The sequence below is a fragment of the Rhipicephalus microplus genome, chromosome 5 (assembly GCF_043290135.1).
Source record: "Rhipicephalus microplus isolate Deutch F79 chromosome 5, USDA_Rmic, whole genome shotgun sequence".
NCBI lineage: Eukaryota > Metazoa > Arthropoda > Arachnida > Ixodida > Ixodidae > Rhipicephalus > Rhipicephalus microplus.
Genome location: NC_134704.1, coordinates 34,640,146 through 34,656,144, shown reverse-complemented (window position 1 = coordinate 34,656,144; position 15,999 = coordinate 34,640,146). Strand labels below are relative to the sequence as shown.

General features: G+C 49.7%; 1 protein-coding gene across 3 annotated transcripts in view; it reads left to right on the top strand.

Annotated features, from left to right (window-relative positions):
• The window catches only part of LOC119173922 (brefeldin A-inhibited guanine nucleotide-exchange protein 3), a 94,294-nt gene that overhangs the window by 72,773 nt on the left and 5,522 nt on the right, over window positions 1-15,999 (top strand). For all 3 annotated transcript variants that reach the window (XM_075895187.1, XM_075895186.1, XM_075895188.1), the window contains 4 exons: window positions 6,201-6,429; window positions 7,691-7,857; window positions 12,376-12,551; window positions 13,840-14,795. In XM_075895187.1, coding sequence (XP_075751302.1) covers window positions 6,201-6,429; window positions 7,691-7,857; window positions 12,376-12,551; window positions 13,840-14,795 — 1,528 coding nt within the window. The remainder of the gene's footprint in view (window positions 1-6,200; window positions 6,430-7,690; window positions 7,858-12,375; window positions 12,552-13,839; window positions 14,796-15,999) is intronic.

The window sequence follows — 15,999 nt, the reverse complement described above, 5'->3', positions numbered from 1 at the left end:
TTTCTGAGCCCCTCCCCCTTCCTTCCGTTTGGGGGAAAGGAGGAGGGGGAGGAAACGATTGGAACGTTTTCGGCGTGGATGCGTTCGAGTTATGGCTTTCTTCCCAACTGCGAGATCGGTCGTGAGCAGCCTCGCTTCCTCCTTCGACGTTTATTTTATTCGCGTGGGAACTTGCGCGAACTCTTTCGCATCGTTCCGCGGGGCACGGAACCATCGTTCTCCCCGTTGCAGCGGGAACTCCGTACACCGCCCCATGCGTTCTCCCCGACTTCTTCAGTTGAGTCGCGCTGAAGCTTTGCGATTGTTCGCGCCGTGCGCATCGTTCGTTACCAACTGTGAGATTTGACTCGCCTCGAAGATCGATTTCGCATGCCTCTCTCGGATTGTTTGTGTTTGGGTTGTTGTTTGGCGAGAGCGTCATAAGGGGCTCGCTTGGGGAAGAAGAGTTCGGGAGAAGTTAGATGGCGGGGTCGGGAAAAAAGAGTCGGGGAGCTGTAGTAACGGAAAGCGGATGTGTGGAGAGGCGGAGAGGGGTGCGTTTTACGGAACGCGGGATTGCGGCTAACGAATTTGAGAGTCGTTCGTCGCGCGTCCAAGCTCGCCAAGTATTTCGCGGGGTGGGTGGGCTTTTCTTCTAAACACGGGTTTGGCGCGGGAGTTTCCCAACGGCCGCTACAGCGACGTGTCGTCCTCAAGATAAATGAGACCGCGCGACTCTCCAAACTTGTGCCCGTCTCTCGCTTCGGGAAAAATGGCTATACAGCGTCCGCGGGTATCATGACGAATAATTGAATAGTTATTAGCGTTAAACCTTCGTGGATAATTCGTAGTCATCCAAATCAGGATGCGTTTTTCCACGCGCCCTGTTTCGATTTGGAAAATGCACTCTGCGTTGTGACGTACCAGCTGCTTTTGTTTTTGCTGTCTTCAAAGTTCTTTCACCCATACGCAGACGTTGCTTGTGTGTGGGATGGTTTCTCCGTAATTTTCGTCTCGCTTATGCTGAACGTCCCCCCCCCCCTTTTTTTTTTCCTGTTTGAAACATTGAAACATCCTGAAACATCCATTTTCCATTTGAAACATCCTGAAACATTGCTTTTCATCGTGCATTGGGGATGATACCGTCTGTCAGATTCCAATTCGTAGTCAGCCAAATCTCGATACGTTGGATTTACTAACAATGTCGCCCAAATTTTTCTCGGACAAAGGTTACTGCGAGGTTCTTCGGAAAGTACCATGTTTAGATATTCGTGCTACGTTTTCGCTTAGTTTACACGACACCTAGTCAATAAGGTTTTTAAGGGCATTTTAACCTCTTGATGTCAGTTCGGCTCGCGTTGGCAGAATAAGTTCACAGCGCAATGTTTCACGAGACAGTTACCTCGTCGTTACTTAGATATCTAGCGTTACTTGCGCTCATGCATGCGTGGTTATTTGTTTCGTTGTTGTTTTATTTATAGCATTTTGTTTTCTCTCGTACAGTTTAAGGACTCTGTTGCCGCTGTTTACGTGTCACGTATACATGTACCGCCCGAAGAAACAGACGCCGTTCTTTAATTGCATCGACCGCAACGAAGTTGGCGAATTCAGTTTACGGGCGTCGCAGGTGGCATTTCCAGATGCCTTCCGTTTCAGATGGCAGTGTTTCATTTCAGCCGGTGCACTTATGAGAACGTATTTCCGCGCAGAGGTACATAAACGTAGTCCTTTTTTTTTTTGCTCGAATAATATACGCCGACGACGAGACTTCGCGTTTCTCACGACTCCTCACCGTCGCGGCTCCTTAATGCTTCGTCGCTGTTCCGTAGCAAATCCCCCAACGTTTCTGCGCAGTCCATGCAATGCGTAGGGACTCCTGCACCCGCGCTCAATTTGCTTCCTGCAAGTGCTACTACGCGTCCCCTTCCGAGGCGCTTATTAAATTCTCATGCTCTCTTTGGTCCTAAACGCGTTTGCATGCCGCCCCGCACTCGGCTGCTAACTCGGGCTGCTACACAGCGCCGAGCTCTATGCGCAACTGATAAAGTGCGGAAGAGTTTCTTAGCGCGTGAAATCCCGACGGCGCTGGCATGGTCAACGCTTTTGTATATAAGCTATTCTTGCGTCCAGCCCCGCAATGTCAGGGGTGGTGGAACATACAGTGGGAAGGGCGGATGGGAGGGAGGGACTGACCACTGGCCGGCTGCGCGCGCCCGACGCGTCCAGTTGGCACGCGTGCTCGCTTTCTGTCCGCTCTCGTGCCGTCCCCCTTCTACTCGTTCCGCGAAATTAGTCTTCGGGTCCGGCTTCATTTTTCACTGCACCCCATTAGCGGTGACGAGGACGGTGCTTGCTTGCGACACGTGCTGTATTACGCTGGACGTTTGTTGTGAGTCCCCTCCCTATTGTATATACTTGCTTAGGAAAGCGTACGGAAGTGCGAGCGCACTCATATTGCCTTGCGTGCCTCTACGGGCTCACGGTTAACGTAAGCACCGTTTGAGATTTGTGCGCCCTTGTTTTAAGCAGCTATAGGGTTTAAGCATCACGCTGCGTGCAAAAGTTTGGCGTTCTAGCACCGGTAAGCCTGGTGTAGTGCATAGGTGCGTGGCCGCGTTACTTGGGTGTTCGTTTGACTGTAACGCGACTTAGTTGTTGGCGCCAGTTGGCTCCTCGTTTCGAAACGAAGGTCTGTGAGCGAATGACTCGACATCGTACGAATTGCTCCTGTGCGTTTTGCAAGGCGCCATTCCGACAGGCCCTCTCCACATTTTTTTTGCTAACGCGAAGGGAACGGTTAGTTGAGCGAGTTGGTAAACTTCCATGTTGACTCTATGCAGAGCGGGGGAGTGACGGCGCTACACACACCCGAAAGAGAGAAGACACGGACATGCAGGCGCTGACTTGCAACTCTTGTGTGTCCGTGTCTTTTTCCTTTCCCTTGTGGGTGTGTGTTCGCGCTGTACTCCCTCGCTTACGGTGAACCAACTGGTGTTGATCACTCGTAATAGTCCAGAAAGGAGCATTCGCCGTGGTGGTGTAGATGTTATAGTGTGACTGTTGACCCGACCTTTCTGTAGCCCCGCCGCGGTGGTCTAGTGGCTAAGGTACTCGGCTGCTGACCCGCAGGTCGCGGGTTCGATTCCCGGCTGCGGCGGCCGCATTTCCGATGGAGGCGGAAATGTTGTAGGCCCGTGTACTCAGATTTGGGTGCACGTTAAAGAATCCCAGGTGGTCAAAATTTCCGGAGCCCTCCACTACGGCGTCTCTCATAATCAAATGGTGGTTTTGGGACGTTAAACCCCACAAATCAAATCAATCATCAACCCGACCTTTCTGTAACTTTTCCAATGTCATCGTTCTCCATGTGGTACGCTTGTCGTTTCCCAGTGTATAGGCCTACATCTCAGTGGCCTCTGTCTGTCAGTCGGTGTCTGTCAGTCTGTGTCTGTCTGTCTGTCTGTCTGTCTGTCTGTCTGTCTGTCTGTCTGTCTGTCTGTCTGTCTGTCGTGCGCGCCCGTGTGTGTGTGTGTGTGTGTGTGTGTGTGTGTGTGTGTGTGTGTGTGTGTGTGTGTGTGTGTGTGTGAGAGAGAGAGAGAGAGAGAGAGAAAACAAACGAGCGAGATAGACAGAAGAAGGCGAGAAGAAGAGAGACACTGCCACATTCCAGAAATAACTATATACACCGGCCAAGGAAAAAAAAAACGAAACAAGTATCGCGAGAGTCTCGCTTCGTTATAATTGCGACAAAGCTGCCCTAAATGCGGCGGCCACTTCTGCGCGCCCTGCTAACATCGGCGTGCTTTTCCTTGTTTTAACGTTTTCGCTGGCGTATACGTCTCGACTACTGGCTTTGGCTGTCTTCCGCTGGCTTTCCTCAAATTGGATTAAGGTTCTCCCTGAGTCGAGAACACGTTTTGCCGTTTCATACGCGACCACCGTCACCGCTGTGGCGGTGCCGGAACCCCGACCCCGCGAGAATGCTTGAGCGAAACCGCCGTGTTGTGTCGGCTTATTGTTACACTTCTTGTCTCGTATTATTACCGTTACTTTTCTTTTCGTCTGAGTGATTGTACATTATAAGGGTCTTAAGGTCGTAGCCGCCGCATTGCGATTTATTTCTCCGTCAAGCATCGCTCCTCTCTCTCTATTCAGCCGCCAGGTAGCTTAAACTTTCTGGCGGTGGGATATGTCGGATTATACGTGTGGCACTCGTCGGTGTTGATAGTCTGCGGCTCCTTTTTCGTCCACGCTGTGGGCGTTGGTGGAAATCTTTTTGAAAATCCTCGTCGTGGGCGTTTTAGTCGTGCTCTTCTCAAACGACTGTCGACGCGCGCGGCCACATTCGCCCATCGCCAACCGCGGATAACTTTCTTTTTTTCTAGATTATACTTCTTACTTCCTGAAAATTTTTCAGACGCGCCAAAGCGGATTAAGGAAGAAATGCGGTCCAATTTGTACTGCTGAAAACTCCGCGCATGGCGTATGCCCGGAGTCTTTCTGCGTTGTGGCTTGGCATGGGTGCCGTTGCTTAAATGGGTGTCTGAAGCTGTTGAGCTGCGCGTCATATTGAGGTTGTGCGTCATTCTTTAGCATGTGTTTGTATGTATGTGCGTGCTTGCGTGCGTGCGTTCGTCTGTTTGTCTGTCTGTCTGTCTGTCTGTCTGTCCTTGTCTTGTCTTGTCTTGTCTTGTGAAGGGCCGAACGGTCACGTATTGGGTCACGAATAGCGCGTGTTTATCTGGTGGTAGTTTCAGAAACTGACGTAATGTTCAGTCTATCACTCGTGGTGTCCACTTCGTGAACACGTTCATTTAAACCTCCCCCGATTGACTGGAGCGCGCCGCCTGTTCCCGGTTTTTCTTCCGCAGCGTCATTTTGACGCCTCGCAGATTTCACAATTCTCGACACAAACGAGAAAAACGGAATGCGTTCCGCCGCAACGAATGCTGCCCCCAGAGATCTGCTTTTAGACAGACATCTCTGAGACCGTGCATGGACTCTAATCACGTTAGCCCTTGAATTAGGTTTAACGCAACCGCCCGCCTCACCTTAGCCTCCTAGATTTCCCTTGCCTGCCGGATGAGCGCGAAACGCCCGTCATCTATGGCGGCGCTAACTACGTAGCGCTAAGGGTCTTTGTACTTGGTCTTTGAGATCGGCGATTTTGACGTTTGCTAAGTTCAAAGGCTATGCCTTCTATTGAAGGGATTGCCTGCTGAATGAGCGCAGAACGCCTGTCATATATAACGACGGCACTTACGTAAGGTTAATTATAATTACGTTTACGCCTTTTTAAAACTTTTTACGTTTTTTTTTGCGTATAAGCTCCAAAAACATAAAAACTTCTTTGAAGACACTCCTACTTAAGTAGCGCCACCACTATAGTTCCGACGACGGCCGCTTCCCAAGTGACCGCCGCGGTAATCCGGCAGGCAAGGGAAATCTAGGAGGCTATGGCCTCACACACCTGAAAAGTCTGTACGCGTTCCTTGCATCGCTCTTTAAAGATCTCAACACGTTCATAGGTACGTTCAGACTCTAAGTTTAAGAGGCCTATTTTACTCTACATTTCGTTCACTTGTTTTCTTCTTACGCTGGGAATGTGCTGGTTTGTTCGATGTGCCGACGGGGTTAAGCATGCCATGACGTCACGACTCACTTTTTTTCTTTTGCGTAACTGAACGCGCTGCGGCGAATTAGACATGTCCACAAATTGGACACCGCGACAATAGCTCCTCTGTTTGAAAACTTGGCTGTACCCGCACCGTTCGAATTACGCGCCTTCCGCAACAGCCCGATTCGCAGAGCATCGGACATGTGATTCGGTGCTCCAAAACGACTGTGTTTTGAGCAAGTTGGTGCGTACGTTGCTTGGACACACTCGACTGTGGCGCAAAATACGTTTCGCGAAAAGCAGCGTAATTTGGTAGTTGTGGATTTGGATCCCACCGACGGAAATTGGGACTTGTGGCCCGCTTTAATTTATGTCAGTTTACGTCACAAATACTAAGCTACAGTTGAAGGACAACAGTTAATGTTTTCCATTCTTTTCTTCGCTGAAGTGTCTGTTGGATCCGTTTGCTTCTTTTTCTAGGCACCCATACAGGAGATATTCTTGAAAATGTGGACAGCCCTTCCATCAAGTGCAACCGTATACATTCTCCTACAGTGTAGCAACGGTTGGAAGATGCGCCATCTCCGTTATATTCTTGCCGCAGACATCTGTTGGTGAGCGGCGGGCCCTCGCTGTCGCCCGACCTGTGGCGCGTCGCGGCCTCCAGCGTGTGGCGGGCGACGAGGGCCACCTTGCTGGCCGCCCAGCAGCTCATGGTGTGCTTCCACGCCGGCTCGGAGAACTTCTACGGCGACGTCGGGCAGGCCAAGGTGGCCGTCCGCCGGGACTGCACCCGCCAGGAGGCCGACCGCCTCAGGCAGCTCTGCCGACAGGTCAGCGAAGCTTCGATTCGCGCTAGTTGGTATATATACAGCGTTCTGTTGTGTAGTCGCTCCGAGCGAAATGCACGAATAACGAAACGAGGGGACACGACACGTGATGCGCAGAGCGTCCCGTCCTCTTGTTTCGTTATTCGTTCGTGCATTTCGGCCCCAGCGCCGCTGCAGTTCTCGTTCGCACATGCGCCTTCGGTTTATGATCAATAGCTTGCCATTAGTCACACTTTACAAGCTGCGGGAATACCAGTTTTGATATAGGAAAGATACGCCTAAGTGGTGTTTTTTGGCCACCGCTTATAAATTTCGTCTCGCAGTGTATGTGTCGTTTTATGAGGCATGAGATTACTTAACTCTCAGATGTATAGATAATGCAGAATCCGCGGGGATACTTGACGAAAAACAAAGAGTGTCCCATGTGTAATGCTTCCATCTGTTCGTGTCGCGTTCTCCCTGTCAGTCCCGGCTGCTGACTCGAAGGTCGTGGGTTCGATTTCGGCCCCGGTGGTCACATTTCGATGGAGGTGAACGGTTAAAAGCCCGTGTACTGTGCGAAGTCAACGCACGTGATAAAGAACTCCGGACAGTCGAAAGTTTCGGAGCCCTCCACTGCGGCGCGCCTCTGAACTATATCGTGGTATTGGCATGTGAAGCCTAGAGATATTATTGCCGTTCTCGGTTTTTTTTTGTGCGTTTTTACTATAAAGGGGTCTCTGAAGAGTTGCGCCACGCAGTCTTCGCCCACCGCAGACAGGGTACGATGAATCCAGTGATCGCAAAAATCGCCTAATTGCAGCGTGTTCAAGGCGATAGTGTCGTCAAGTCGTTTCCGGAAACAACATCAGCAACCGGCAGCGAAGCAGAAATCAATAGAATTGCTCGAACGTCCTTTGGAAAGGCATCGGACGAGGCTGCCTCAGAACACGTCATGTCTATTTTGGAAATTTTTCGCAGTCCTCAGGCTTTTATAAGTGCCCAAGGGGGACATTGTGGAGCTAAAATATGAGTTATTATAATGAATTCAAGGACTTTTCGAACAGGTTATAAACCGTGTCTCACTTGGTTCGTTCGGTAAAGAGTTACGATTTTTTTTTCGCGTTAGTTTTTTTTTTTGGTCACCCTGTAAACTTTCTTCGGACTTGCAGTTGGTACTGGGCATCCGTTAGGGTACCGGGTCGATTTTCGTCGTTTCGATTTGTCGTCGCCCACGGGGCTTCGGGAAGTTGGCGCATCGTGGGACTTCGTGTTCTCGCCGCAGGTTTTCCTTCTGGACGCCCAGCGTGCCACCTTGAACGTTGCCTCGTGCCGCGTGGAGTCTGCGCCGACCGCGGTCGACCAGGAATGTTCCTTCATATTCCTTCTACACCCGCCTGACAAGGATCCCGTACCGTCTACGTCACCGCACCCCAGCAGCTACGTCGTACGGTGAGTTTATCCTTAACTGGGGTTCTTTATGTCTAAAATGTTCAGTTCCTGCCTAAGCACATATAAACATGTATTAAAGTGGCGCTGAAGAGGGAAACGATGTTTCATGTATCGGTAAATTACAATTTCACATTCTCGAACACTCCGCTCTTAACGCGACGCGATGCTTGGTTAGCAAGAAAACGCGCTAGACGGAAATACGGGTAGACACGCCACCTTGCACGCCACGGTGGTCTAGTGGCTAAGGCACTCGGCTGCTGATCCGCAGGTCGCGGGATCGAATCCCGGCCGCGTTTTCGATGGAGGCTAAAGTGTTTGACGCCCGTATGCTTAGATTTAGGTGCTTGTTAAAGAACACCATGTGGTCGAAATTTCTGGAGCCCTCCACTAACGACGTCTTTCGTCGTGATATGGTGGTTTCGGGACGTGAAACCCTAGCAGTTATTGTGACACGCCACCTTGAAATTCCTGCACCAAATATCGTGACGTCAGATTTTAAATGTGTCCACTGGGTTCTGCGTAGCTTCTATTCGGTAAAAATGAAGTAGGTTGTCCTCTGTGGGTGTCATAAACCTAGCATACGAAGTTTCAGAATATTTCATGCAGACTATGTCGTGAAAACACGAGAAGTACAATTTTAAATTTCTGACGCTACGTGCAGAGATCTCGGCGCGAAATTTAAATGTAAAACTTCAACCTTGATTTTCTCCGCTAATTATGAACTTATGAGAGTGAAACATAGGGAATCACATTTCTCCAGAGGTCAGTTTGCCATTCTAAACTAAGTCATTGTTTCTTTTTAGTGTCTTTTAACAGCGTAGTCGTGTGTCACGCAGGTTAAGTGACCAGATGGGGGAAGTGAATCTGTAAATAAAACTAAAATATGCTCAAAATTATGACGATGATGATGACGATGCGAAGTGATTATGGCGAGATCATTGAGATGATCATGATGCTAAATGATGGTGGTCATTGTTTATATGTGAAGATTGGGGTGCTGAATGATTACGATGGGGATGATGATGATTGATGATACCTGTAACGATACTACGCTGTCTTAAGTTTATCCTAGTGTACGCTCGCACGCTTACTACCTCGCCGTCCTGCAGTTACCACGGCGTAGCCCTGGCTGAGATTTTTTTCTATCTATTGACAAGTTTGCATTCCTTGCTCCGTGCTCGCCTTATTGCGTTCATAAAAGTCGAAGAAATGTCATTCTGATCGGAGAAGGGTAACTTTTCTTTTCGCAATTTTTGAAAAAGAAAATATTCGGTCGTAAGACATCCTGTTGGGCTTTAGCCATGGCAAATGCTGCTGAAAATTTGTAAAGAATTGGCGGGCTTTCATTACGTGCGTGTGTGTCCCTCACTGAATAGTAAAGGTTTGTGTAGCTTTCGTTGTGTGCTTACGGAGTTGTCGATTTTTGAAGATCGCAGTAATTTTTAAATAGGTTTTTCTGTTTTGAAACGTCACTCTGTTGCCTTTCATAGCGGAACGTAATTTTTGCCCCGAAAATTTACTTCCCGGCAGTTTTGAGGTTTGCCCCCCTGTAGAGGATACTTTACCGCGTGAAAGCTAGCAATGCGGGAAAGACGTACGCAACGGTGTGGCCCGCTTTTTTTTTTTGTTAGTCTTTCTTGGGGACTTTCGACGCAAAAATTTGGCCTATCTGTCTGTCCATTTGTCTGTTTGTCCACTCTTAACGGTACCGGGCATTTTAAACGACTCCAGTGGATATTCCAAACGGCCGACCCCCATCCGCAGCGCCAACCAATGTTGCTCAAGATTCAGCGTTCTTACTTGTGCGATTGTTAAAAAGCAATTATCGCGCATATCTGAGGCACTATAACAACACGTATATATTCTGTATGTGCGTTTTTTACTAGAAAAGACATACATAAATGATTCTAGGGACCGTAGCGTTTATCACGCGGCGCTGACCACGCAACGCTTGCACGAAAAGGCGAGTGTTTCCAACGCTTTGCTAAGACGACACGGTACCCGCCGCCTTGCGTTCTACACCTTATCTCCTCTGAGACGGGCGCGCACGCCCGTCTCAGAGCCTCGCGTTCTGTTTACTAAGACAACTGCCAGATAGCACTCATGTTTCGCGTGTGAGGTGACTTGGTGCGCTCGTTCGCCTCCGCGCCCCGCCGCGGTGGTCTAGTGGCTAAGGTACTCGCCTGCTGACCCGCAGATCGCGGGATCGAATCCCGGCTGCGGCGGCTGCATTTCCGATGGAGGCGGAAATATTGTAGGCCCGTGTGCTCAGATTTGGGTGCACGTTAAAGAACCCCAGGTGGTCGAAATTTCCGGAGCCCTTCACTACGGCGTCTCTCATAATGATATGGTGGTTTTGGGACGTTAAACCCCACAAATCAATCAATCATCATTGAAATTTAAATGTAACAACCGTGACAAAAGCACAACCCACTGATGTCAATACTGGACGAACTTTATTTGTAATATGTTCGTTTCAGTTCGAATATAATTACAGGTAAACGTTGACGATCTCACTAATGGGATGAAAATGGTTGGCAGGCAGACACGGGCCGGAAAAAAAAAGGGGGGGCACACGTAGAAAATAAACACTATTCCGGGGCTGTTGTGCGTTTTCTTTTCTTTTCATCCTTCTGATACAGGGGGGGGGGGGGGGGTCTTTTTTTCTCTCTCTTTATGTCCTACTGCTGCTGTTGCTGTAAGGAGATTTCACCGAAATGCGTTCACTGTCGCAACGAATTGGCTCGGTTACTGTCTCTTTTTCGGGCTGTAAAAGGTACTCATTAGCGGAGATTAACTTTGTGCTCATCAAGACCATTCCACGTTGTTGGAGCTCGTCGGCACGGCCCTTGCGTTGTGCCATTATCCCGAATAACGGGAGTAGAAGAGCGAATGAACGACATTTGTGGAACTCCCCACGCCCCATTGCCACTGTTTGTTTTGTTTAGTGTTTTCAGTAAATAGCCGTTGTTTACATTTGAAGGCTGTTCGAGGCAAACAAAACAGCTCTCTACTTCCTGAGCTCTCTGGCGCCCCGTGTTTGTTCTTTGCGGTAGGCTGTTTGTCGAGTTTATCCCGATTTTCCGAGCCGGCGTAATCAACGCCTTCTTTCGAAACCTTTTTTACCGGCTGGCTCTTTAGTTGGTATACCTTGACGGCTTCTGTTTTTGTTTTTTTGTAACTATCTCGCAAGTACAATGAGCGGTTCGATTAGCCTCTAATGTGGGTTTAACGATGCGTCGATGGCTTTGAGGGGAAAAGCAAAAGCGCGAAGCTGAGGGAGTAAAAAAAAGCGAGAGAGCATAACAAAAAAGGGAAGGGGTGATAGGATTGCTTGGGCAGCGATGCATTTGTATCGGGAAATAGCGAGAAAAGAACCGTCGCTGCCTGCCTCCGCAGAATCCGTGACGGTGTAGCGCTCGTATCTGTCTCTCGCCTCGTCTGCGCCGTGTACCCAAGAGAACGTGTCCCTGTTTTTGGCGTTGCTATTGAGAGTCGGGAGCTTAATGGGTACGGAAGGGTGAGTGGAGGGAGAAAATCTGGGAAGCAGGTAATTTTGGTTATCTTTGTGCCTAACTAATTGTTTTGAGTATGAAAGAAGGGTAATCGACCCGCAGGTCGCGGGATCGAGTCCCAGCCGCGGCGGCCGCATTTTCGATGGAAGCGAAATCGTGTTTGAAGCCACGTTAGGTGCCCGTTAAAAAACCCCAGATGGTTGAAATTTCCGGAGCCCTCCACTGCTGCGTCTCGCGTAATCACATCTTGGTGTTGGGGCGTGAGAACCCCTGATGATAATATTACTATTAACGCCGACACCTTTTACGAGGCTTAACTCTCCTCGCACCTCAGCCTATAGTGGGAACCCCTGTGCAGTGATGTTCTGTGCAGGGAATTTTCCCTTTTTTCGGGAAATTTTCGCCTGTCATTTTGAGCCAGAGGAAAAAAAAGGGAATCTTTGTAATACTGCAGGGAATTCCAGGAACGTTTCTATGACAACCGATAATTAGCGGTCACATTGCGCCTTTATCTGCTGTAATCGGTTCTGGCGCGTGCACCACGCAAGCATAGCCATTGAGATTTGTTTCTAGTTCACTATTGGTGTTACACTTGAAGCCCACAATGGGCAGTGTTATAACAGTATATGAAATAATAAAGTCACGTTTTTGTTGCGCGGCAGTGGAGGAGCTAGGTAGGATTTGCCAGTACGTGGGGCACGTGTAATTGTAATATGTGTGCGCTTGGATGGGGGCGGAAATTACTACTGTTGGGCACAGGGAAACATGCTGGGAATTTCGTCAACCTTTGCAGGGAAAAATTCTCAAAATAGGGGAGTTTTAATGTATCTGAATGGGAATTCTTCGACGTAGAATGGAACACCACTGCCCCTGTGCACGCCTGAAGGTCGAATAGTAATGCGCTCCTTTGCGGTCGCTTGTGGCCGTCTCTCGCACACTGTCGTTAAATACTTCGTGCGTTCTTTTTTTTTGTCCGTTTTTTTTTTCTTTTTTGTCGTCGTAGGGTTCCGTTCCAGCAGCTGGTGGTGGGGCTCCTGTCTCACCAGATTCTGCTGCAAACGCTGGCCACGCTGTTGCTCGAAAGCACGCGGTTCCGGCTGCCTGCGCTCGCCAGCGTGCTCGCTTGCCCCGCGTCTCCTGCCCGCAGCAAGCAACGACCCGGCCAGTACCGCCTTGCCGGTGAGTCCCCTTGTTTAGCGGGATAACTTCCGTGCGATTTCTCGTTACGCATTTCATGGCTACTATTCGCGAAGCGAGGTTAATGTTCGGTTACTCTAAAGATGGTCTGTACGCCTCAAGTCGTCTTTGATTGTCTGTGTGAGCTGTGAGTACCTTCGACGTTTCTAGGGCGAACAAAATAAAGAGGGCCCTCTTCTGACAGATCTCTACAAAGCGCGGAATCTATTCCGCTCACCTATTTCTGCGAAATTATCTGCCGAATAGAAACAATGACTGAAGCGTTTAAATCCTCTGTTGTAGCTCAACACGTATGCTTTCATTCCGCCAAGCTCGATCATGGTGGTTCGATTTTCGGCCACAGCGGCCGTGATTATACAAGTGCGACCTGCAAGATCGCCTGTCTTGCAAATCGAGGGAAGAAGGTGCATCTTAAGGAACCCTGGGTGGTCAAAAATATTTAGTCTCTTACTATATTGTGCCTCGGCGTGATGTTGCTTTGACACGTAAGCCTTACCAGATGCGTTATAAGATAGTGCCGTTAGTTGAGCTAGTTGTTATCAGTATATCGCAACAAACGGCTTGAAAAACGAGACGGGGCACACAGAAAGGATCAAAGAGAACAAACGCTGACTGTCAAGTAAGTTTTTTTTCTTTTTTAGCGTGAGTTACATTGGTCGTATTCTCGCCGTTTCGCTGTGGCTTGTGCCCACACTGCGAGCTGAGCCGTTGCCTAGCAACCGCCGCATCTGGCAGCTCCGCTGGCGGCGCCGTCTGGCGTGACGTCAGAGGATGAGACGGTGAAGCTGCGTTGTGACAGCAACGGAGGAGACGGCGTTGCATCATAGTTATAGACGGGACGGCTTGGTGGGAACCGTCGGCACATATGGATAGTGAGTTGGAGAGAGTGAAAGAAGCCAGGCTTCGTTGTCGAAACGAAAGCAAGAGCAGGCAGCGGGCTGAGGAGACGGAGGAAGAACGAGGCGCAGTCCCAGAGAAGCTTGACCGCATAGAAAACCAAGCCAAACAATAAGATTAACCGTATCTCTCGCTACGCACACCCAGGCATACCTGAGTGAAGCCGCAGCCAATTTTTTAAAAATCCGAAATAGATAAAGCACGTAACCGTACAGTTGTGAAGCATGTACTTATGTACTAACTGATAATTACCGAAGGAACCGAGGTTGTTGTTCCGCGGCTTAGCTAGTGTATTTCATGCTCTTTTTTTTTTATATGGAGTTCTGTGACTCGCGCGATGTATTGCATGCGCCGCGATCTTTTTCTAACACAGGTCAGCTGGAAGTGATACCCGTGGAACAGCTTCGCAGCCTGCTCTCCGTACTCGAGGAATCGTACGGCACGGCCACTGACTTCGACGAAAGGCCCGGCCTCAAGTTCCTGGTCCAGAAAGTCGCTCGCTGCGAAGTGGCCGCCAACCTGTTCAAGCAGGCGGCCATCAGCTGGGCCATACAGGCCGTGGTGCTCCTCGAGCTATGTCTGGGCCGACCTGCTGCCCAGCCGCTAACGATGGACGCCGTGAACCGACTCGTGGCGTCCTCTGACTCTCCCGGAGCTAGACGCGACGGAGAGGAATGCTGCTGGGACGGTGGAAGCGAGGACGAAAACGACGAAGAGCGAGAAATAGACGAGGAAGATCTTCGGCGAACCGCGGGGAGGGGGAAAGACGAAGTTCAAGACCCGAAAGGGGGTGACAGAAAAAGCGTAGAGAAGAACGAAGATCGGAAAGGAGAGCCGAAGTGCGAGGAAACGACGAAGATTGGCGCTGACGACGACGGCTCAGTCCGAGAAGAAGTGGACGTCTCGGAGAATGCCGCCGTTGAGGGCGAGAGCGAGTCGAAGTCGACGCAAGACGAAATGGTCGAGAACGAGCGCGTCTTTGATACGGGTGCAGGAGATAGCTTATCAGCGGGTGAGGTCAAGGATGACGAAGCCCAGACGGTCGACAGCCACGGTGGAGGAGGACACGAGGGCGTGGAACGTCGGAAGGAAGATGAGCGCGTGGAGACCTCGGGAAAGTGCGGCGAACGTTCTCGTCTGGCTAAAAAAGACGGCGAAGTGTCGGCGTCGTCATCGTCCGAGGACGGTGAAGACGAAGCGAGAGCGCCGATCGACTCCTTCGAGGAGGACAAGTGCCAGTGGAGAAAGAGAAGGCGACGGCGGTTGCGGAGAGGGCAGCGTATTTCCGAATCCCTGAGCATCCGGAGGGCAAAAAGTAGTCTCAGTGAAGTACGTAGCGAATTTTATTCTTCCCCATCCATCCATACGTCCTTCCGTCTTTCTTTCTTCCTTTCTTTCCTTCTCCCTTTCTTTCTTTCTTTCGACGCCATCCGCAATGATAGCTTATAACGTAGCCGAAGAACGAGTTTACGACATAATAAATGGATTATCATGTGGTCCTCGCTGTGAAAGATATTATAATGGCGTTAGGCGGGGGGGGGGGAGGGGGGAAGGTCGTGAGTGGCGAATTTGGCCCCTCATTGTGCGAATTTAGCATATCGAAAACAAGCAACGGTCAAAGCAAATTGTTAGCGCCGTTGATCACTACTGTCAAAATCACACCTAAATGAATTCATTGCTGCATGACCGTCGTCGATTCGTTGTAGATTGTTGAATTGTCGTAGATTCAAGCTTAATTGCTTGCGCTTCCGCGTGTACGAGAGTTCGCGCAACATTTGCATCGCGTACGTGGTTTGATGTGATAGGATTAACGAGTGTTCCTCTGTAGAGGACGGGCGACTATTTGAAGTTTCGAGTGCGCTTAGGCGTGCCTTGTGCCAAACGATAACGTTGTAACAGTTGTCAGAAGTCGACAAATGGGCTCCCCAAACTGCTTAGCAGTTTACGTTTGTCAATATAACGGAATATTGTTCACCACGTGTCGTTGCATTTCACGGCGTACTTAGCTCTCGTGGTTACGTGACGGATGGAAATTCTCTGCGTGATCTTGATTTCTCTTTGCGCTCCCTGCCCGTGTGAGATTTGTAAATGCCCTGACACGTTGTAACATAGTCTTACCACTTTCGTTGGTATTCTTGTTTCAGGATCGTTCCTTTCTTGCTTGTTCGATGCTCTCGTTTGCAGGCCAGTCAGAGCTTTACAGTGTGCTCCCACCCGAACCCGGTATGACGTAGTAAGCCGCAATACAAAGTATTTTGATTGACTGGTATGTTTGACAGATGCTGATATTGAGCCAAGGGGTCGTGGATGACATATATTACCTCGTCACTTTCACGACGCGGCTGCTCAAGACTTTTTTTTTTTTTTTTTGTCATTTGCGCATGTGCTGTAACGGTCACTTTGCTGCGTTACACGGCGAGTACGCAGTGAAGCCAGCTTTAGGGACCGTGCACTCGGGCACATGATTTTGATAAAGGTCGTTTCTTTGTTGCATTTGCAATTAATATGGACGATCTCGGCGGGTTTTCGTCGC